Raw genomic sequence first — 23,963 nt, 5'->3', positions numbered from 1 at the left:
CTTCAGGAGTGATGCTGACAGTGTTTTGGTCTGTTTTCTAAGTCTTCTTTAGGTATTTCAGTTTAAAATCTGGTGAAAATAAACAAAAACACTTTCCCTTTGTGAGATTCATCTAATACACAATGATATCATATTGACCCTTTTAGAGGATTCTGTAGATATGTGTATGTGTGTGTGTGTGAATATAAATGTTCAGTACTCTTTTTTTTTTTTTAAAGATTTTATTTATTTATTTGACAGAGATCACAAGTAGGCAGAGAGGCAGGCAGAGAGAGAGGGGAAGCAGGCTCCCCGCTGAGCAGAGAGCCTGATGCGGGTCTGGATCCCAGGACCCCAAGATCATGACCCGAGCCGAAGGCAGAGGCTTTAACCCACTGAGCCACCCAGGTGCCCCAAATGTTCAGTACTCTTATAGTGGATTATAATTACTGTTTCCTGGCTCACATCCTACCTTGGTTCATTATTTGGGTTGGATTTAGTGGAGCATTTATTGAATGTCTGTTACATCATTTCTTAAAGATTATTCATTTAGGGGTGCCTGGGTGGCTCAGTGGGTTAAAGCCTCTGCCTTCGGCTCAGGTCATGATCCCAGGGTCCTGGGATCAAGCCCTGCATCGGGCTCTCTGCTCAGCGGGGAGCCTGCTTCCTCCCTCCCTCTCTCTCCCTGCTTCTCTGCCTACTTGTGATCTCTGTCTGTCAAATAAATAAATAAAATATTTTTTAAAAAAAGCTTATTCATTTATTTAGAGAGAGAAAGCCTGTTCGTGCGTGCACACATGTGAGCAGGGGGAGGGGCAGAGAGAGAGGGAGAGAGTAGCTCAAGCAGATTCCCCACTGAGTGTAGAGCTCTTGATGGGGCTTGCTCTCAGGATGCTGAAATTATATACTTTTCACATGTCACAAAATTCTCTTTTGTGTTTTTTTCAGTGGTTTTAAAGTGTAAAACTGGGGGCACCTGGGTGGCTCAGTCAGTTAAACATCTGCCTCCGGCTCAGGTCATAATCCCCAAGTCCCAGGATCAAGTCCCGCATTGGGCTTCTTGCTCAGCCGGGAGCCTGCCTCTCCCTCTCCCTCTGCTTCTCTCCCTACTTGTGTTTTCTCTTTGGCTTCCTCACTTTCCCTCTCAAATAAATAGAACCTTTAAAAAAAATCTACAAACTGTTAGTTCTTGGGGTGTACAAAAACAAGGTGTAGCTGCAGACTGTAGCTAGCTGACTCCCATTCTGACTTTGGCGACTTGACCCATGTTACCAGATATAATAAGTCTAAATTTTATAGGAAACCTCCCAATTTCTAAGTATGGGCTGAAAAATTTTGAGAAACACAGTTTTTAGCTGGCAGAATATAGACTTGGTCTGTACTGTATAAGGGCTTATTTTCCTAAATATTTCAGTTTAGACAAAGAAAAGGTAAAGAGGCAAGTTTTGCCTCTATTGCTGACTGTCATGAAAACCAGAGGAATTGGAATTACTTTTACTAGAAGGGGTTTTACTAGATGAGTTTCAATGTCAGGTAGACATAAGGTCTTATCCTTGATTTTTTAGCCATGTTTGCTTGAATTAGAAAATTTTTCTGGAGTTGATCTGACTGAAATGCTCTCTTACAGAATGACTAGTACTTGGCTCTAAATCAGGTGTCACCAAGGCACAAAGCTGCCAAGTGGCATTATTTTCTTTCTAGTGAGACTAGAGTCATTAATGAGCAAGTGAGACAGTTTTAAATTTTGTTGGTGGAAAACTTTCATCTAAAATTTTGATAAGCATTATTTTTTAAGGATTTTGTTTATTTTTTTTTTGGAGATAGAGAGAGTACACTTGAGCAGGAGCGGAGGGAGAGAGATAAGCAGACCCTGCTCTGAACACAGAGCCCAAAGCAGGGCTCGATCCTGTGACCCTGAGATCATGACCTGAGCCGAAATCAAGAGTCGGACACTTAACCAACTGAGCCACCCAGGCGCTCTGTTAAGCATTTTTTAAAAAAAGATATATGTAGTGTCAACTTAGGAGAACAAGTGGGTATGCTAACTGCTGGTTGTAGATGTCCTACTTGGTGGGGTTGGAGAGACAAGTTACTTGAATTGCTTGGCAGACGCTAAACAACTTCTGAGCTGGGCTTACAACCCTGTTTTCTTGTTACACGTCATCATGCCAAGATCGCTTTGTGTTGAAATCTTGCCTTTCAGTGAAGTCACAAAAGTTCTTTCTTCTTTGGATCTGTAATATGTCATTTTCTAAACGATGATATAAAAATGACTTCTTTGATAAGTGAAGTTAAAATGAAAGAAGTGTCCTCTCTCTATCCAAGTTAATTTTAACCTTTTTAAGTTAGCTTTGAGTAGGCTTACTTGTAAACCATGTATCAAGTTGTTCACTATGATATTTTTGTGGAACCGTAAAAGAAGGTGATTTTTGCCCAGTCCTCTAATCTGTGATATATAGGTTAGTATGAGTAGGATGTAAATGTTGAGTAAAAAGAGTCTTGGCTTTGAAATCAGACCAGAGTTTGTCTGGCTCAGCTGCTATAATAACTGTGTGACATTATGCTATTTAATTTCCTTGGAATATCAGTTTTCTTATTTACAATTATTTTAAAAATGGAGGGCGCCTGCTTGTCTCAGTTGGTAGATCATGTGACTCTTGATCTTGGGACTGTGAGTTCAAGCCCATGTTGGGTGTAAGAGATTACTTAAAAATAAAACAATGGAATAAGCTAACAAAATTTTTTGCATGCCTTTTTGTACACTTATGCTTCCTGCCTTCTAGGAGGTTATTGACTAGTGACTTTCTAATCAGAACATTCTGTAATAAGTGCTAAAATCAGGACACAGGATCTAGAAACTAGAGCAAGGCTTCAAGTTTCTTTTTTATTAAAGCGTCAGATTTTCTATTAAGCAGTTCTTGGCAAATAGATAAGGGCCCTTTTATTTTCTGACAGAAAAATAGGCTATGCTTTCTCTATCTTTTTCACACTCTTCCTCCCCCTAGGTAGAGATTTTGGCTTAGGAGTTAATGTTTAGGGGCGCCTGGGTGGCTCAGTGGGTTAAGCCGCTGCCTTCGGCTCAGGTCATGATCTCAGGGTCCTGGGATCGAGCCCCACATCGGGCTCTCTGCTTGGCAGGGAGCCTGCTTCCCTCTCTCTCTGTCTCTGCCTGCCTCTCTGTCTACTTGTGATCTCTCTCTGTCAAATAAATAAATAAAATCTTAAAAAAAAAAGAGTTAATGTATAGATCTGCTGTTTAAAGGTTCAGTATCTGATGCTATATATATATATATATATATATATATATTTTTTTTTTTTTTTTTTTAAGGTTTATTTATTTACTTGAAAGCGAGAGTGCATGAACAGGGGGAGGGACATGGAGAGGGAGGGGAAGCAGACTCCCCGATGAGCGGGGAGCCTCATGCGGGGCTTGATCCCACGACCCTGAGATGCCGACCAGAGCCGAAACCGAAACAAAGAGTCAGACACTTAACCGGCTGAGCCACCCAGATGCCCCTGATGTATGTTTTATTTATTGATTGATTTGTCAGAGAGAGAGAGCGCACAAGCAGGCAGAGATGATGTATGTTTTCTTAAAAGGGCAATCTCTGACTGGCTCTAACTTCCCATGTCTAAAAAAGGAAAGGGTTTGCTGCCAAACCTGAGTCGCTTGTTGCTGGGGTGGAGAATGGCACCGAGGCAGCAGAGGACAGACTTGCTCTTTCCTGTATGGGCTTCTGTATTGGCTTGTTGCTACGTAGTTTTTTTTTTTTTTTTTTTTAATAAGGATCACTTTTTTTTTTTTTTAAGATTTTATTTTTATTTAGAGAGAGTGTGCAGGTGAGCAGGAGGGAGGGCAGAGGGAGAGGGAAAGAGGGATTGTCCAGTAGACTCTGCATTGAAAGCGTGGAGCCCAATGTGGGGCTCCATCTCACAACCCTGACATCAGGACCTGAGCCGAAACCAAGAGTCAGATGCTTAACTGAGCCATCCAGGATCAAGTATTTTATTTTATTTTATATTTTATTTTATTAAAGATTTTATTTATTTATTTGACAGAGAGAGAGCACAAGCAGGGGGAATGGTAGGCAGAAGGAGAGGGAGAAGCAGCTCCCCACTGAGCAGCTAGTTGAATGTCTTGATCCCAGGACAACCATAACCTGATGCTTAACTGACTAAGCCACCCAGTCACTTCCCCCCTTTTTTAAAAAACTGTGATAAGGTAAGAACAGCATCAGACAATAGAGAAAAACCTACTGTAACCTCAGCCTATGCATTAGTCAAGACAATGTATGAAATGTAGTCTCTGTCCTCAGAAATGTTGGAGTCAGGGGGAGTTAAACTCTTGAAACACAAGCTCTGTCCAATGTGCTGACTTCCAGGAATAGCGTACAAGTTCCAAGAAGTGAGACACCAATGTGTGCCACCCTCATGAGAGAAGTCTTCATGGGAGGGTTTCACAAGGATGTGGAAGGGATTGTCTTAGTTTTGGAAAATATTTGAATCCAAGGTAATTCTTACAGTGTAGTTTGTGCAAAATACTGCTTGGAGCAGGATGGAGAGATGAGCAGGACGTGACTTCTATCTTACTGAGTAGATGGTGGACAACACTGAAAGCTGACTTCTGTGAACGCAGCGGGATGTGTTTGCACTGGTACAGACAGTGTGCTAGAATTTCAGGGGAGGGAAAAAATAAGCACTTGCCCCTGGCCCCTTGTCCACTCTGCCTCCCGGAGGAGCTGCTGTGTGGGTTACGGCACCGAGGGGGTGCCACAGTGGATGGGTGGTGACAATGGCAGACATTTTAAAGAAAGAGATAGTAAGCTCTAAATGGCAACAGGAAGCCCAGCTGGCTAGAAACAGAGACTCTGAGAGGATGGAGGAGGCGGGTTATTCTTGCGGAAGAGGGAGAAGCGGATTTGGGTATTACTACTGAAGACCTAACAGTGGATGGGTAAGTTTGTTGAAGAGTAAGTTTAATTTCACAGATGTGTTAAAAAAATTGTAAACACTAATGGCAGTTAATGTAAAAATTGTTTTTCAAAGAGGCTTTTATTTTCAACTTACGTGGTACTTTCTTTCCCTAGAGTTTGCCGTGGTGGACACTGAGATGTGTGAGTGTTCACCAGCAGTTACTGGAGGAGCGCTCCCCGCAGCTCTCTGCTCTTGCTGGAGACTGTATCGAGGAAGGTATGGAGCAGACTTTGTCTGATGCTGGCACGCAGCTCCGGGCTCATTTCTCAGCTGAGACAGTCCTTTTCAGTTTGGGTCTTTTTTTTTTTTTTAAAAATAGGTCATAGTAACTTTCTGGTTGAGGTTGTTTCTTTTTTTCCCCCCTATATTTCTGGGTGTGGAACATCACAAATTATTAGGGTGTCAGATTATAGAATATCTTTTTGCCTTTGAATTTTAGAAGAGGTAATCACTATCATTTATATTACCTATGCAGAAAATGATTTGTTCTATGCAGGTTACCATGATTCTATCACAAATTGCTTTAAAGTATTTTAGTATTTTCTTTGTTCTTTAATCTGAGAAGCCTCTTTGGAAACAAATGTAAACTTTCTTTATTTTAAAAAAAATTCCTTAACTTTCCTTACCTTCACTTTTTGAATCATGTACAGATGTTTGTTTTATTTAAGATTACAATGTTTATGTATTTCTCTCTTAGAACAAAAAAAAATTGAGGAATTAATTTTAACCAACTTACCTTGCTTAGTCATATTTATTACGGCACAAACTAACATCCTCTCTAGTGTATTCTGGCCAAGCTTCTTACTACATAGATGTTCCTTTCAAGGAAACAGACTCCAGTTGGAATAAACTGTGCCAAAATAATTACATGCAGAATAGACAATTACTTACCTGCTGTCCTTTTGAGCACATGAAGAAAGCCTTTGTTTTTTTAACATTTGGCAGAAAATACATTTTACTAAGGATGGCAATAGGTAGAGAGGTATTTTTACATTTTATAATATTTTTCATTATATGTAATATACATATATAAAAGTACCTAAAATGTAAATGAATGTCTTGATCCCAGGACAACCATAACCTGATGCTTAACTGACTAAGCCACCCAGTCACTTCCCCCCCTTTTTAAAAAACTGTGATAAGGTAAGAACAGCATCAGACAATAGAGAAAAACCTACTGTAACCTCAGCCTATGCATTAGTCAAGACACTTCCCCGTCGGTGCCTCCCACTGCCTTTGTTACCGATGCCCTTCACATTTCCTAGGGAGGCATTTTGAAAAGAGGAAAAAATCTTGGGTACCTTGACACTTGGTTTCCCTGGGGTTTTGGAATGATTATTCTTAGCAAAAGTTGCAAAACAAAGAAAAACAAAAACAGGTTCCATTGCAGTGAAGAAGCAGTTAAACACAGATGAACTTGGACTTGGTAATGAACTTCTGTTATAGAGAAGGAGTTTGACCTTAGATGTCTGATTCCAAAGCCCATATTCCTTTCACATAGCGAGAGCATGTATGGCATGAGTGTGTGTACTTGTGCATGTGTGTGTACAGTGCTCCCCCTTACCCAGGATTTCGATTTCTGTGGTTTCATTACCTGCAGTCACCTGTGGTCTGGAAGCAGATAATCCTCCTTCTGACCTATTGTCACAAGGTCTGTAGAAGCCTTATGCCAAATCATGATGCCTGTGTCATTTCCCCTCACTTCTTATCACATGGGCATTTTATCATCTCACATCATCACAATAAAGGTGAGTAGAGTACAGTAAGGGATTTTGAGACCGAGAAAAAGTGTAGTATGTATAGGGTTCATACCAGTGTGGTTTCATGCATCCACTGGGGTTCTGGGACGTATCCCCCATGGATAAAGGGGAATGCCTGGGGGAAGGAGTCGTTTGCATCCCTCTGGGTAGAGGAGCAGTGCTCTGTACTTAATGGAGTAGACATTCACGAAAGCATAAAACAGCTCTTAACATGTGCGCATGCGTCATTGCAAGAGGCTCCCATACTTTTCTTTAGTCTGTTTCCTTCGAGGTACATCTATGTAGTGAAAAGCTGGGCCGGATACGCAGGAGAGGACATTAGTTTGTGTAGTAATAAATACTACTAAGCTTGGTAATTTGGTTGAAATTAATTTCTCACTTTTTTTCTCTTCTACGGTAGAAATACTCAAGCATATGCTAATCTTAGATAAAATGAACATTGATACATGATTCAAAAAGGGAAAGTAAGGAAAATATTCTTCAGTGAGTACAGGAATTGATTAATTTATATTATGTTTTGCCAAGACTTAGACCATTTATATTCTTCTAGGATTTTTAGGTAATGCAAGGCTGTAGAATAACCAACGACGTGTTAAATCAGACCTTGCACATATATATATTCTGCTAGGGAATTTAAACCTGACATATGATAGATTAGTTGTTTTATTACATATAAGGAGTTAACTTTTTCTATACGATGATGTTTCTTAAGTAACAGAACTGAAAAACATTCTGTCCTTCTCTCCTACAATAGTCTTTGGTTTAATGCTTTTTGGGTATAAAAGATTTTTATGAGTGAATTTAGCCTACTAAACCATCTTTGTTTTCCCTAAGACTGTAGATTCTCTAGGCTGTGAGTTTCTTGTGAGCTGGGTTTTTGGTTTTTTTTTAACCTCTTTCTGCTTAGCATAGTGCCTAGAAAATAGTAAATATTTAGTTACATATTTGTTGAATAACGACAGCTAAGGCTTATTTGAGGCCTTTATACATGTACTTTTAAGGAAGAAGTTTTAGAACTTCCTCTCTTTGTCCTTCATCTCAGTAGCAACAACTTGTATCTGACTTAATTTCTATAGAAGAGTTTTTCAAGAGTGGAATATTATACAGGAGTTCGGACAAAATTGACCCTACTTGGGTGCTGTATGGACTTTGAATCTCTCCTAATAGCATTGCCTAGGGGTGGAGTGCTCTTCCAAATGAAATACGGAGTGAACCTTGGAGAAAATGAAGACCTGATAAGCAGACATGTTGTCTTCTCTAGTAAAATGAAGCCTATGTAGCCTGAGTCTCCCCCATTCATGCTGTTGCATATTTTTGAAATGATGTGGGAGATGCTCCATAAATGAACTTAGTACAGAGGAGGAAGAAGAGTGAGGATGAGCTTCTGGTTCATGAAATTGGGTAAAGTTTTGAAAGTCAAGGATGACTTGAACATCACCGATAGTAATGGGGAAAAAAGTTGCCTTTTCCAGAGGATAGTGAAAGCATTTGGAATAAGATGACATCACAATTCAGCCCATGGTTTGATTTTGCAGAAAGGTAGTTACGTTATACTGCTTAGGATATTATAGTTTCCTATGCTTTATTATACTTTTATGGAAAATTGGTAAGTGAACAAAAAAACAGGATGTCATTGGGAGTTGTTTTTTTCTTTTATAGGAAATCAGATTTGATACATTTGCTATCGGGAAAGTCACATTTCTTTCCTTAATCTCATATTATATAAATTTGCATTTATGGCTCCATTTTTACCACATTTCGGTGATGAATATCTGTAATTATTAATTATTAAGAAAAGGAAAAAAATACCCTTCCTTATATGCCATTTTAAAAGAGAAGAATAGTGTGGTGTGTTTTAGAGAGAATTCTATTCTGTGGGGTAAAATTAGGTTTCCAAATAGAAAGAGTTAACTAAGATCTGGAAAATATGACTCTTAAGTGACTCATTCCCCAAGTGGTCTTGATTCTTTTCTGTATTATATTTCAGCATATCATTTACTTTGCTTACAACTAAGCATTTTTTATGTGCTGCTCTAGGCTAATCAACGACATTTTTCATTTTATCTAGTCATAAATTGGCCCATTTTGGCTATGTTTAGGTAGGCCTGCAGATAGTCTTAAACTGCAATGTTTCATAAACAATTTTATTTAAAAAAAAAAAAAAAAGTTTTGTTCCGGGATTTGGCCCAAATGTTGACCAAGCCGTCACTTATAACTGAAATACTGCTCAGTGTCCAGAGAAGGATATTATATTTGAAATGTTGCCCTTGAAGGATCATGAAAAAGTTGGCAGGACATTTTTCAGTCCATGAAACAAAAGCGAGGACGTCATGAACAACAGTGATCTTTATATTTTGGTCCAGGAATGTGCCATCAGCACGATGTAATGGAACAGAGCCCATCAGAATATCAGCATAACATTGCTGGACTGATCACATCTATGAGAGGAGTGAGTTAGAGTCTCGCAAAGTACACTCCCCAGCGTGACTGAGGCCCTCTTTTGGATGTCACACCAGGGAAAGCACGATTCTCTGAAAGGCTGCTTAGGTGCTCACACAGCCACGTAGCATGGGAGCTGACACTGCAGATGTATCCCATACAACGCACGAGGTGTCATACCGCAGCGTCACTGTTTGAAGATGAACTTACTGAGAAGTCTGTGTAGGGTGAGTGGGTCGAGAGGCTTTGTCCGAGAGTTCTGCTGTAACATCGACAGGCAACTCTGTGACTCTAGGGTTGGATTGTTTCCACATGGAAAGAGCTGATCAAGAGATTAGTCTCGGGGCTCCTAGGTGGCTCAGTGGGTTAAAGCCTCTGCCTTCGGCTCAGGTCATGATCCTAGGGTCCTGGGATCAAGCCCTACATCGGGCTTTCTCCTCTGCAGGGAGCCTGCTTCCTCCTCTCTCTCTGCCTGCCTCTCTGCCTACTTGTGATCTCTGTCTGTAAAATAAATAAATAATATCTTAAAAAAAAAAAAAAGAGATTAGTCTCTTGGTGACTGATTTTTATTTTTATTATTATTTTTTATTCTTTTAAAGATTTTATTTATTTGTTTATTTGACAGAGAGAGACATAGCGAGAGAGGGAGCACAAGCAGGGGGAGTGGGAGAGGGAGTAGCAGGCTCCCTGATGAGCAGGGAGCCCGATGCGGGTCTCGGTCCCAGGGACCCTGGGACCATGACCTGAGCCGAAGGCAGACACTTAATGACTGAGCCACCCAGGAGCCCCTGCACTAATTAAAAAGAAAAAAAAATGATACTTGGGAATGAATACGTGTTACTAAATACATCAAGTATGATTAATTATAATTATTCATAGGGATTTCACTTTAACATAGCATTAAAATAATCTTATGAAAGGGATTTTGGTTTAGCATACATTTTAAATGTACTGGTGACATTTGCATCCAGAAGGTCATGAATATTCATTTCCATGGAGAACCTACTGAATTATTAAAATAGTAAATATGCATTTACTGGGTTGACATGATCCTCTCTTTATTTAAACCCTGAGGCATTCAAAGCTCAAAACTGTGTGTTCATAGTTGACTCATTGTTTTCTATCATACTGTGCATCTAGCCAGTTCTTAAATCTTATCAGTTCTTCCCTAAGGGTCCCATGTGCAGCCTTTTCCATTCTTACAAGTCTTATCCTAGGCCATGTCCAAAATCTTTAGTTTGGAAAGTCCCTTTAGAGATTATTTTGTTCACCTAACTAACTCATTTTACAAAGAGCTGAGACTCAGATTGCCCAGGACTCAGACTTATGATCTAGAGTTTATAAGTCCAAATCCTGCCCACTCTTCTTTCCATTACATTTCTGCAACTAGTCAGTAGGGCAGAATTCTAGTAGCTAATAATGATGATGCAGTTAACAGTTCTATAGTGCTAGCTCCATACCAAGCACTGTTCTAAGTCTTTAAATACATTAGCTAGTTTATTTCTCACAATAACTCTATGAGATAGAACTGAAGAGTTGACAGAGGATGGTAGGGTGGTGGCTATAATGTGTTTTTTTTTTTTAAATGGCTTTTTTGAAGTATAATTAACCTATAGTATTTACTCATATTTTGAATTGTGCAGTTGATGATGTTTTACATATGTATACACCTCTGAAATGATCACATTCAAGACAATTAACAGAACATGGTGTTTTAAGATCCGGCTTACAGTTTCTACTCTGTCACTGGCTCCCTGTGTGACCTTAGGCAACTCATCTGACTTCCAAACCAGGATTCTTTCCGTGTAAAATGATCGTTGAATCCTTTCCAGGTATAGAATAATGTGATTCTTCTTAGGCCAGCTTTCCACTCATCCTAATGCTGTAATCCACTGGAAGATTGTATCCAAAAGAGTTATTTCCTCTTTATCCCTGGGCACTTTCCGAAATTACTTTGAGAGAGAATGCACTCCATTGTTAGGATCCATAATTGCTGCATAGTGCTGCCTTTTATTAGTTAAAAAAAGCTGGGTGGGGGCACCTGGGTGGCTCAGTCGGTTAAGTGGCTGCTTTCAGCTCAGGACATGATCCCAGGGTCCTGGGATCGAGCCCCGCCTCAGGCTCCCTGCTCAGCAGAGAGCCTGACTCTCTCTCTCCCTGTACCTGCTGCTCTGCTTACTTGTGCTCTCTCTCTATCTCTCTGTCAAATAAATAAATAAATAAAATCTTTATTTTAAAGAAAAAAAAAAAAAAGCTGTGATTTCGTCACTGAACAACTGCTAGCTGGAGAGCTGGGCTGCCCGATATAGTAGCCGCTAGCTATCTGTGACTATTTAAATTGAAATAAAGTAAAACAAATGAAATAGAAAATTCAGTTCCTCAGTTTCACTAGCCGCATTTGGAGTGCTCTGAAGCCACATGTAGCTAACGGCTACCATTTTGGACAGTGCAGCTGGAGAATACTTACATCATCAGAGAAAATTTTATTGGACATGACTGCTGTTGAGCAATAGTGACTGGATGGGTCTGTCCTTCCTTCTATCTGACCTGCCCCCCCAGTTACATAAGGCTGCTGTCACTATCACTTCATATCTCAAGGGTTGCACCTGACTTGTAGGTTCTTTCTTGGCCTTCGTTCCTTCTCCCTCATCAGTACTGGATTGGTTTGTCTAGATACCGGTTTCATCATGTCATTTTTTCTGATTAGGGAAGCCCTTAATGATTTCCAGTTTTACCTTTGACTTTATATTTTCCACCCAATTTCATATTTAATAAAAATTGTTTTTGGAGTGCTTGCCGTGTTTCAGTCACTGTGCTAGGTGCTAGGGATATCAGTGCATGCAGGAGGCAGGGGCAGAAGTACAAGTAGAAACAAGGGTGTAAAGAGGAAGGAGTGAACCAGAGGATGTGGTTAGTCGAAGCCTTGAGAGAGTAGAGAAGGCTTCACAAGGTACCTCGTGCATGAAGTGACTCTCGAAGAATGAGTAAGAATTTATTAGGTGAAGTTGGAAAGGGCATATAACATATACAAAGAGAGACACAGAGACTTGAAACGTTTTTTGTGCATTTTGGAATTCTGGTAGTTCCGAATGGCCGGAGTAAATATGAGGGTGGTTCGTATGTCAGGTGATGAATTGAATGGTAGGTAGGAGCTAGGTCACTGGGACATGGGATTTTCATCTGGATGGTAGCCATCAAAGGGTTGTGCACTTGTGCACTCCTGGGATATTCACTGAGCACCAGCTATGATAGGCCAGTGAACAAGAACCATGTGGACACTCTTTTGTGAGCCTTATGGAATAGAAGTGAATTGGAGCCAAATTTCTATCTGTCTTTCAAGGCCCATCCTTTGGAAAGGTTTGTTCAACTACCCCAGCCTTACGGATTTCCCCTCTTTGGTACTTATGGTCAGTGCCACACAATCTCACATCATGGTAACCGTGTATTGAATAATGATTATGTGTCTTCCCCTCCTAGCTCTTCTTCCCCCATCCTCTCATTAGGGAAGATCAGGCTTAAACCTTCTTTAGGATCTAGCACAATTCTAAGCATATGTAATATTCAGTAGATGTTGATTAAAAGTCAGATGGAATAGAGGGAAATTGTTGAGATGGGGAGAGAGGCAGGAGAAGGATGGAACATTGGAGGGGCAACAGTAGGAAATCAGTTTGAGAAGTATGAAGGTCAGGGAGGAAAGGAGTTGTTTCTGTTTGTTTTTTTTTTTTAATTTTTAATTTTTTAGAGGAAATGAGTTGGAGTTGGCTAGCACTTTCCTGTTTTGAATGATGTCACAAATCTGTGAAGGCTGGCTTATGATTATGAATTCTTAGGATACATTTCCCCCCTTTCCTAGTGCCATTTTTCTTGCTGACCTCTTCTGCATGGCCAACTTACCTCCTTTTTTTTTTTTTAATATTTTATTTATTTATTTGACAGAGAGAAAGATCACAAGTAGGCAGAGAGAGAGGGGGAAGCAGGCTCCCTGCTGAGCAGAGAGCCCGACATGGGGCTCGATCCCAGGACCCTGGGATCCTGACCTAAGCTGAAGGCAGAGGCTTTAACCCACTGAGCCACCCAGGTGCCCCAACTTACCTCCTTTTAACCTTCAGTGAAGATATAGTTCTTTGGCTTTCAGCTTCACACGGAGTCTCCTGCTGGAGTGACTACTCTGGGTGGTCCAGGCCTCCTCATCTTTTGTCTTTGGTGTTCCTTGCAACCATAAAAGTGACATTCTTGGGGCGCCTGGGTGGCTCAGTGGGTTAAAGCCTCTGCCTTCGGCTCGGGTCATGATCTCAGGGTCCTGGGATCGAGCCCCACATCGGGCTCTGCTCAGCAGGAGCCTGCTTCCTCCTCTCTCTCTCTGCCTGCCTCTCTGCCTACTTGTGATCTCTCTGTCAAATAAATAAATAACTCTTTAAAAAAAAAAAAGTGACATTCTTAGGACCCTAAGGTTTGGTAGTTGGCTTTAGGGCAGAATATTGTGTCAGTAATGCTTAATTCCTGAGGTTCAGTTTTCATTTAGTTTCTGTTCTCTGAGTATTCCTTTGTTCTCAGCATAATTGGTAACATAAAAATATATTGCACATTTTATTTATTTATTTATTTATTTATTTATTTATTTATATACAGACTTTGCTTACTTGATTGAAAGCCTTCTGGTACCTACAGCATTTAATATAGTTGACCTTGGCTTTGTCCAAACTGACTCCAAAGAATTGTATTTCGGTTTCCTCTTCTTGAGACTGCTTAGCTGCCGCTATTGCCCGTGTTTTGTTTTCTTTCAGGATCAGCGTGGGTACTTTCATACTTACATACTTACATTTCAACTTTCATATAAAATCTTATTTTAATTCCTTCTCTGACAATTCTTTACTGGATTTTTAGCTTTGCATAATTATACCTGTGATGGAGCCGGTATCCTAAAGTCACCAACGTTAATCCTCCTACTCCAACATCACATAATCTACATTTGCTAGTTAACAAAAAATGTCCAAGGCCCCCACAGCAGATCCTAATGAGCCATATAATATTGAGTCCCATGCACAGGGAATGTTTTTGGCACCTGAAATTCCTGGGAGCTTAAAGGGCTTTCCCTAGTGGTGCCTGGGTGGCTCAGTCGCTTAAGTGTAGGAATCTTGGCTTGGGCGCAAGTAATAATCTCAGGGTTGAGAGACTGAGCCCCACTGTGGGCTTCTTGCTTAGCACAGAGTCAATTTGTCCCTTTCCCTGCCACTTGTCGCCACCCCTCCCACCCTCGTTCATGTGTGTGCACTCTCTCAAATAAATAAATGAATGTAGTCTTTATTTATTTATTTATTTTTATTTATTTGACAGACAGAGATTACAAGCAGGCAGAGAGGCAGGCAGAGAGAGAGGAGGAAGCAGGCTCCTTGCTGAGCAGAGAGCCCGATGCGGGGCTCGATCCCAGGACCCTGAGATCATGACCTGAGCCGAAGGCAGCGGCTTAACCCACTGAGCCACCCAGGCGCCCCGTCTTTATTTTTTTTTAAAGCCTTTATTTATTTGGGAGAGGAAGAAAGCACAAGTCGGGGGAGAGGGAGAAACAGACTCCCCACTGAGCAGGGAGCCCTATCCAGGATCCTGGATTCCAGGATCCTGAGATCATGACCTTAGCTGAAAGTAGATACTTAACTGACTGAGCCACTCTGGCACCCCATGAATAAAATATTTAAAAAATAAAATAAATAAATAAATAAATAAATAAACAAAGGGCTTCCCCTTAGCAGGCTCACCAGGCTTCAGTGTTGTAGCCGTGGGCTCCATTGGGTGCCTGGGGCCTTGTCTGGCCTGTGCTATATATTAAATGTTTTAAATCCAGACTTTAAATCAAGCTTTTTTTTTTTTTAAAGTATTTATTTATTTGAGAGAGAGAGAAAGAGGGGGAGAGCGCGCATCAGTTGAAGGGGTAGAGGGAGAGAGAATTTCAGTTGATTCCCCTCTGAGCACAGAGCCCTACATGGGGCTCGATCTCAGTCTTGACATCAGGACCTGAGCTAAAGTCAAGAGTCAGATGCTTAACTGACTGAGCCACCCAGGTGCCCCTAAATCCAGCCTTTTAAAGGTGTTTTTATTGGAAAAGTAATTTGACGTGCTGTGGGAATTTAAAGATTAATTACTAAAAAAAAAGATTAGGACTCATCTTCCTATTTTATTTAACAATATTTGACCCCTGTACGCATAAGATATAGAAGAAACAGAAGTACAAGCTCAAAGCCAATTAATTATACAAATACACACACATATACACACAGGTAGGTAGGTAGATAGGTAGGAGGGGAGATATAGATACAGAGAGCCAGCTTTGGGCATTTATGTCCCTTATTCATGTGTTATTAAGACTGTATAAAATTGATAGCCTTCCCTAGTCTTATATGAGGTATCACAACATCAGAAGTCTACTTAAATGCAGAAACAGCCTTTCTGTGTTCATTGAGAGATTTTAAAAAACCTTGACCAAGCTTCACATTCCTTGATACATGTTTGTATACAGAACCTTACTTTACTGTCATTGATGACTAAGAAGAACTGTGTTTGTGAACCGTGCTAACATGATAGAAGGTTACTATATTTCTGAGAAAAGTGACTAGACACTCAGGAGTAATGGGCAGTCAAAGAGAAAGAAGGTTAATTAAAAGCACTAAGAGCACTGAACATTATCCATTCCAGCTTTTCTTGAGTTTGGTGGAGGAGATTTACTGAAGGAGTTTCATTGTAAGAAGTTCATACTTAGATACCTGTCTGCCTTTTGAAGTAAGAACTGTACATCTTGACTTACTCTGAGTCCAGAGAATCTCTTTAAAGGGCTGGCAGCATATCAAAAAACACCTTTTTTAAGTAGGCTCCGTGCCCAGCGTGGAGCCCAGTGTGGGGCTTGAACTCATGACCCTGAGACCTGAGCTGGGATCAAGAGTTGGATGCTTAACTGACTGAACCACCCAGGTGCCCGAGAAAAACACTTTCTTTTTCAGACTCATTTTAATTTCAGTTCAGAAGAAAATAAAGGATATCTATTTCATAGCTGTATTTCTGTCAGATAACTAGATGATGAAGGGGATTGGGTTGTGTAATAGCCCCTCTACACACTTACTCGTCCTCTGCCAACTCCCTCCTCGCCCCCATTTTCCCAATAAGCATCGATTCAAATTCTGGCTTTGCCACTTAGCAACTGAGGTGACTAGTCGGGAAGTGATCTGAGTTCAGATTTCTAATGAATCAGATGGGGATAGTGTCAATCTCAAAGACATCATTGTGAGCATTATAACACGATGTGTAAAAGAGCTCATGCCAGGCAGAGTGGGCATTCCGTGCCTATCCCTCCCCTTTCAGCTCGAATGGAAGAGAACGGATTCTTCTATGTTGGGACCCTGGAAGTGCGTTTTCTGTACTTATTATGCATTAGTTCTTTAACATTTTTAGAAAGTCTTTTTTAATTGAAGTATAATGAACATACACTGTTGTATTACTTTCACATTATGCATTAATTCTTGTGGACTGCTGTGTGAAATGCTGACTGACCCATTACGGGAAGCATTTGTGCAGGATAGCTGGTCAGGGATATTGTAGAGGTATGGACCGGGTGGCCTGTGGATGTCCCCTGCAAGTTGGTGTGTGTCAACAAGCCTATTACCTATAATTAATTTTGACACTCATTTCATTTCAGACACTGTGTTATCAGGTTATTATCCTCCCGTCATTTCAGCTCAGATACTTAGAGAACTCAGAATCTGACTGCTAAAGCAATGTTCATTCTATATTGGATATTCATAGGGTCATATATATCTTTGTGCATCTGTTTCTCCGTTGAAGGGAGGACTTATGAGGGAAGCCGTAAGCTGATCTCTTCCTTAGATTTTCTGGAGTGTTTCACTCTTTAGAGATTCACTTGGTACTTTGCATATTTTCACCTTGTGTGGTTGTATTTTTTCATAGCACCGTTAAGACGAGCACTCTGAAATTAGAGCAGGTTTATGAATTGTGTTTCCTAGGATTGTGTGGAGTAAAGGAGGGACGTATGTCATGTCCTTTGGTCTTTGCTTGGAACATGCGAGTGCTCAGAGAACGCTGGCTGTGAGCCGTGGTTGTACTGGTGTCCCTCATCCTCCAGATTTACAGTCTTTAAGAGCAGGGACTATGCAATGTATATACTTCACGTACTGCGGACTCAATGTTTTCCTCAGTTGCTCGTTTTACTTAAGCATAGATTTTCATTTTCATCCTAGTTTTTAATGCTTCATCTTATGTCTTGCAGTGACGAAACTAGAGGATCTGTTCGTAGGCGCCTCTGGTCAGCATTTGGCTATTCAATTCCATCTGGAGTGTGCATATATATTTTTATATTATTACGAATATACAAAAGCAAAAGATCAGTTCAGCATTGCTAAAGATATCAGCAAATTACAAGTTGATTTGACAGGTAAGACTTGTTACCTTTTGTGGATGATTGACTTATTTTTATGATAAAACTAATAGAGACGTTGGCAGTATGACTCTACTGTTTGGTTGTACTTGATTTTTTTCTTTTCTGTTCTTTTCTTTGTAAAAATCAGTGTTAAAGATTTTATTTTAAAAATTGACAGTATTAGAACAAGCCTGAAATGAACTATTTTCTTTATTCCCAGAGATTCCCCTTTATTTTCCAGTCTGGTAAGCCGTATGTTATCGATACACATAGAGCGGCCAGACAGTACACAAATGAACTTTCTTTTTTTTCTAAAGTAAGCTCTGTGCCCAGTGTGGGATTTGAACTCAAGACCCAGAGATCAAGAGTTGCATTTTCTACTGTCTGAGCCAGCCAGGCGCCCTCACAAATGAACTTTCGACCATTTGTTTATGGGTGTGGGTTTCCTTACCCACATGTACATTGCCCTTTCTTGTAAATACCCACCTATGGCTTCCATCTGCTTTCTTTGTCTTCAGAACACAAAATGTCAACTGTTTTAGATTCAGTGCCTTAGAATGCTGGCATATTGTTGGCACTCACATTTGTTGGTTGAACAAATAAGTTACAGAATTTCTCCAAGATCCTCTGTATTTCTTCCAAATACAAAATAAGAAACATTGTTCACTTTTCACGTCTTACTCTATCCCTGGGGTCTTACAGTATCATTGGCATTCAGTATGATTACCTTCACGACAATCGGCAGGGTCAGTTCGAGTACACCACTCTCACCTCTGGAACCTGAGCTCAGCATTCCAGGCTGTGTCCGTGAAGGTTAAAGTGATTGAACCTATTTGTCCTTCCTGGACTCGGTCTGGATTATCTCTAAGGTCCATTCTTCCCCCCTAAATTCTGTGCTTCTTACTGACCTGGTCTTGTCAGTAAAATCTTTCAACTATAGTATGAGTTACATATGACTTTGTGGCCTGGTCTGGGATCTTAGCCATCTTTTGCTCCATTGTTTGTATGGGGAAAATTATTAAATATCCAGCTTAGAACTTTTGGAACAACGGCCATATGTAAGTCAGAGTCTTGTCTGTATAGGAAAATACAGTTCTATATAATATAACTTGTGAGTTTAGCTTCAGAGATTATGTTTTTAAATGTTTTGGCCCTTGGGGACTTTTTTTGGGCTATTTAAAAGCTAATGGCACAGTATTCTGTATAGTCAGCTTTTAACTGCTGGTATATTTACTGGCTAGTTCTTCATATTTTCTTCCAAGTTAAGAGCACAGAGCTTAAAAATACAAATGTAGTACTCACAAATATAAAATGAAAATCAGATTATTAATTTTTTCCATTCAGCTGTAGCCCTTCTATAAAAAAGTGAGCTGTATTAGACCATCTTGGTAGCTGGTTATGTGTAGCATGTTTAAAAGGTTGGTGTATAATTTAGATCCAGACTCATTGCAGGATAAAATCCAGACTTCTTAGACTGGTCTTTACAATCAAGGGTCTTTGTAATCTGATGCTTGCCAAAGAGTGGCTATTAGGACTGTTGCCTCTATTAAAGCAATTCTGTAGTAAGTTATTTCAGATACAAAATGGAAAAAATGTTGGTGTTAAATGAAGCCAGATAGAATAATAGAAAGACTGTGGGATTTAGAACCTGGAGACCCTGGCTTTAAGCTCTGGCTCTGAGACTGAAAGTCCCCTTGATCTTAAGCAAGTGACTACACCTTGGAACGTCTGTTTTTTTATCTGCTCTATGAGGATGATGCTACTTCTTATATCTATGAAAATTTTGGGGGAATGAGGTAGTTTGATGCAAAAGTGAGTATGTGTAATCTAGTGGGATAAATCTTGGGTTTGTGTTCTGGCCCCATAACTTATTGGCTTTATGATTTTATTTTTATCTTTATTTTTTATTTTCTGCCCTGGCTTTATAATTTTATTAGTAGTTTTAAGATCATCATCGAGTCTCAGATCTTTTTCTTTTTTTTTAAAGATTTTATTTATTTATTTGACAGAGAGAGAGAGAGATCACAAGTAGGCAGAGAGACAGGCAGAGAGAGAGGGGGAAGCAGACTCCCTGCTGAGCAGAGAGCCCAACGCAGGGCTCGATCCCAGGACCCTGAGATCATGACCTGAGCCGAAGGCAGAGGCTTAACCCACTGAGCCACCCAGGTGCCCCTCAGATCTTTTTTTTTTTTTTAATGTGAAATGGAGAAAATACCTTTACAGACTCTAAAGTACTCTGAAAATAATACTTTTCATGATTGTACAGTAGATCTGATTGATAAATCAATAAGTACAATTTAATATTTTTTTTTCAGGTGCTTTGGGGAAAAGGACACGGTTCCAGGAAAATTACGTGGCACAACTTATTCTAGATGTAAGAAGGGAAGGGGATGCCTTTTCACCTGGTGAATTCAGTCCAGCACCTACTCCTCAGGAACATTTAACCAAGGTGAGTAGGATCATGAGTTATTTAAATTTCCATCCAAAACTAACAGGTTCAGTAGGTGAGTTTTGTCAAAACAACGAATGGGGTGGGAAGAGGCTTCATTTTGTTCCTTCTCAAGCTTTTTCATGGTGGCTGGGGGTTTTAGAAAATGCCCAAGCAAACTAACGTTTATTTAAGCCTTTTTTTACCCTGAGATAGAGATAAAGTGTTGTTTTCTTTTAGACATCAGTAATATGAATTAGTAGTGCAGTCAGTTATGTATTACTCCCCTTGAAAAAATTCAAAAGACAGACTGGGTAGAACCTAATTTTTCTATTGGCTACTATATTTGTTGCCTTAACTTTTGCCTTTTGTGGATAATTTTGAATATAAGAGACTTGAGATTTCTTAGGGCTTCTTCAAAATATATAAACAGATGATAAGAACTTCTTTTTACCAGTATTCTGATCCTTTGTTACTGTCTTTGGGCTGATTGCTGCATTAGTATGTTTTTCTTCACTTGGCTAATGCATTCTCTTCATTTTTTTCCCCCAAGATTTTATTTATGTATTTGATAGTGAGAGGCATAGCGAGAGAGGGAACACAAGCAGAGGGAGTGGGAGAGGGAGAAGCAGGCTTCTCGCTGAGCAGGGAGCCTGATGCGCGGCTCCATCCCAGGACCCTGGGATCATGACCTGAGCTGAAGGCAGACGCTTAATGACTGAGCCACCCAGATGCCCCTTCGTGTTTGTTTTTTTAAGATTTTATTCTTAAGTAATCTCTATACCCAGTGGGGGCTCTCACTTACAACCCTGAGATCAAGAGTCACTTGTTCTACCAACTGAGCCAGCCAGGTACCCCATGCATTCTCTTGTAGCTTAAACTTACGGCTCTTGGTCACTTCATCTACTTAGATGCTTTTCCATGTGCTTCCATAAAGGTCATTAGCACTTATATTTTCTTACTGCGGAGATTCCAGGCCAACATTTTTGGTTGTCCTTTGCCTGATGTTACTGTCCCTGAAGCCCTACCCTCCCTTCCAGAGCCTCTACACAAATTTACCTTGAGTACACCAGACACTAAAATTCTATTCTGTACTGAAAATAGTGCCAAGAGGAGGGGCTCGGGATGGGAGGGAAGAGGGACAGCAGTCAGGAGTCCCAAGAAAAGCCATTCATGAGATATTGCACAATTCTGGGCTTGTTCCAAGCACTTTCTTGTTTGCTTTGAGATAACTTCAGGGAGGAACTGCTATTGATTCTAAGAGGAGAAGGAAGGAAGGAGGAAGGATGAGGAAGGAAGGAGGGAAGGGGGGGAGAGATGTAGAAGCTCAGGGATAAGACTATACAGGGTGCTGCTTATACTTCCTGATGCTGTAGTGGAGTGGGTTTGTACTGCTGTGTTGATGCTGGTCAGGGAACAGGGTGCTGTTACCTGCCTCTCTTCTTCCCTCCTTACATGTATGGAGTCTCCTCTTTAAGTGCCCCCCCACCTTTTTTTCTTTTTTTCTAAGCCTTTTTTTTTTTTTTAAGTTTTTATTTATTTATTTGACAGACAGAGATCACAAGTAGGCAGAGAGGCATGCAGAGAGAGAGAGGAAGAAGAAGGCTGCCCACTGAGCGGTGAGCCCAATGTGGGGCTTGATCCCAGGACCCTGGGATCATGATCTGAGCCAAAGGCAGAGGCTTAACCCACTGAGCCACCCGGGTGCCCCTTTTCTAAGCCTTTTGATGTAACCCAAGTCCTTCCCAAAGTCTTGGCTTATCTGCCATAAACCTGATTTTTAGGCCGTTGGATGAGCATCAGTGAAAAGAGATTCCATTCTGCAGTCCACACATTGGATTCAGTAATCCATTTTTTATTGGTTTTCTGTATGGAGTTCTCTTATTGAAAATTATCTCCTGGGGTGATAAATAGGATATGATGACTATTACGAGGAATATAAAAAAATGATATACAATTTAATATAGAATTTATTGAATCTTTCATATTTGAAATAAAATACATTGAGATAATCTTATGATTTTCATTTCATTAATTACTACTTAGAAGTAAAATGTAAAAATTGTATGATGTAGGTATACTTATGAGCAGAAGGCGATTGCTTATTTAATTGGTTATATATCCTGTTTCCTGATATCAAAGGCACTATTATATTATAAAATACACTATCTTTTTTTTAAAAGATTTTATTTATCTGAGAAAGAGAGAGAGAGAGAAGGTGAGAGAGTAGCAGAGAAGTGGAAGAGGGAAAAGCAGGCTCCCCACTGAATGGGGAGCCTGATGCGGGGCTCAATCCCAGGACCCTGGGATCATGACCTGAGCCCAAGGCTGACACTTAACTGACTGAGCCCCCAGGCGTCCCTAAAGTAAACTGTCTTTTTAATAACCAATCCTTTGGGGGAAAAAAAGGAACACTATTATATCAATATTACTTATTGCAAAATATATCCTGATTAGAAATGTTACAGTGTGAAAATGTTTATCTTAGAATTGAGGAAACAGTAACTTTATTGCCAGTGAGGCGCATATTTCCCTTTGGTCCTTCCTAGATTTTTAATCTGTTATTAATGGGAAATCACATAGATTCAAGCCGTTGGAGATCAGGGTTTAATAAGCTAAAAGTTAGGAACAACCCCAGAGTGCAAATGAAAGACACAGTGTCTGTTCTTGAGGCGCCTACATGGCTGAGTTGGTTAAGTGTCTGACTCTTGATTTCGGCTCAGGTCTTAATCTTAGGGTCCTGGGATTGAGCCCCATGTCTGGCTTTGAGCTCAGTATGGAGTTTGTTCCTCTCTTTCTCTGCTCCGCACCCCTCTCTCTCTCTTTTTTTTTTTTTTTTTTTAATTTTTTTATTTTGACAGAAATCACAAGTAGGCAGAGAGGCAGGCAGAGAGAGAGGAGGAAGCAGGCTCCCTGCTGAGCAGAAAGCCCGATGTGGGGCTCGAACCCAGGACCTGGGATCATGACCCGAGCCAAAGGCAGTGGCTCAACCCACTGAGCCACCCAGGCGCCCCCCCCTCTCTCTCTTATTTAAAAAAAAAAAAAGTCTTAAAAAAAAGGACAGTCTCTGTTCTTAGTTGTCCAGTTGTATATTCACAGAAAATACAAATGCATACACGAATCAGTGTCACTGATGAGAAATATACTTTAGCGCTAACTATGGTGTGTCCTACGTATTGGAGATAAATTATGTGCTGGTTTCTTGATTCAGTAGAATGTTATGAGGTCCAGGTGGGAATGAAGTAAAACAATATTTTAAATTTGGGACTTGCAGAACAGTTAGGTAAGTAGGTACTGCAGCAGACCCGTTTTAATTTCAAAAGAGTTGAATAGGAACATAAAGAATTTTGAATGAAGATCAAAACTGTTTTGATTACTTTCTTGTGTCTGGCAAATAAATAATGCCGTGTTGCCAACACTGACTTATCTCAGGTCTTTGGTGGTAGAGGGGAGGGGTCCTCGGATGGCAGGAGACTTGGGTCTCTGTCCCATCCTTATTGTCTAGCCTAGGGTGAGAATCTAGGACGATTATTATATTCTTAGTTTCCTCATTTTTTTTCCCCAAATCACACTTTGTTAAAGGAACAGATTAGATTTGGAATGCTATTGTATGGATGTGTTATTAAACATTGTGTATTAGGGGCAACTTGCTGGCTCAGTCAGTAGAGCACGTGACTCTTGATCTCGGGGTTGTAAGTTTGCGTCCCATATTGGGTGTGGAGATTACTTGAAAATAAAATCTTTAAGGGCACCTGGGTGGTTCAGTCAGTTATATGTCCAACTCTTGGTTTCGGCTCAGGTCATGGTCTCAGGGTCATGCGACAGAGCTCAAGTCTGGCTCCGTGCTCCATGGGGAGTCTGCTTAAGATTCGCTCCCTGTACCTCTCCCCCTACTCGTACATGTGTTCTCTGTGTCTCAAATAAATAAATCTTTAAAAAGAAATTAAGAAAAAAAAAAAAAAAA

The 23,963-nt window shown here is 40.3% G+C and overlaps 1 protein-coding gene across 2 annotated transcripts in view; it reads left to right on the top strand.

Annotated features, from left to right (window-relative positions):
* LOC111158484 (tetratricopeptide repeat domain 27) overlaps positions 1-23,963 on the top strand; it is a 176,648-nt gene that overhangs the window by 8,959 nt on the left and 143,726 nt on the right. For both annotated transcript variants that reach the window (XM_022520527.1, XM_022520528.1), the window contains exons 5-7: positions 5,067-5,169; positions 17,422-17,586; positions 19,887-20,020. In XM_022520527.1, the coding sequence (XP_022376235.1) occupies positions 5,067-5,169; positions 17,422-17,586; positions 19,887-20,020 (402 nt within the window). The remainder of the gene's footprint in view (positions 1-5,066; positions 5,170-17,421; positions 17,587-19,886; positions 20,021-23,963) is intronic.

The sequence above is a fragment of the Enhydra lutris genome, unplaced genomic scaffold (genome assembly GCF_002288905.1).
Source record: "Enhydra lutris kenyoni isolate GAN:26980312 unplaced genomic scaffold, ASM228890v2 scaffoldscaffold59, whole genome shotgun sequence".
Lineage (NCBI taxonomy): Eukaryota > Metazoa > Chordata > Mammalia > Carnivora > Mustelidae > Enhydra > Enhydra lutris.
Note: the sequence above shows the minus strand (reverse complement) of the source record. Positions and strands in the feature narration are given on the sequence as shown.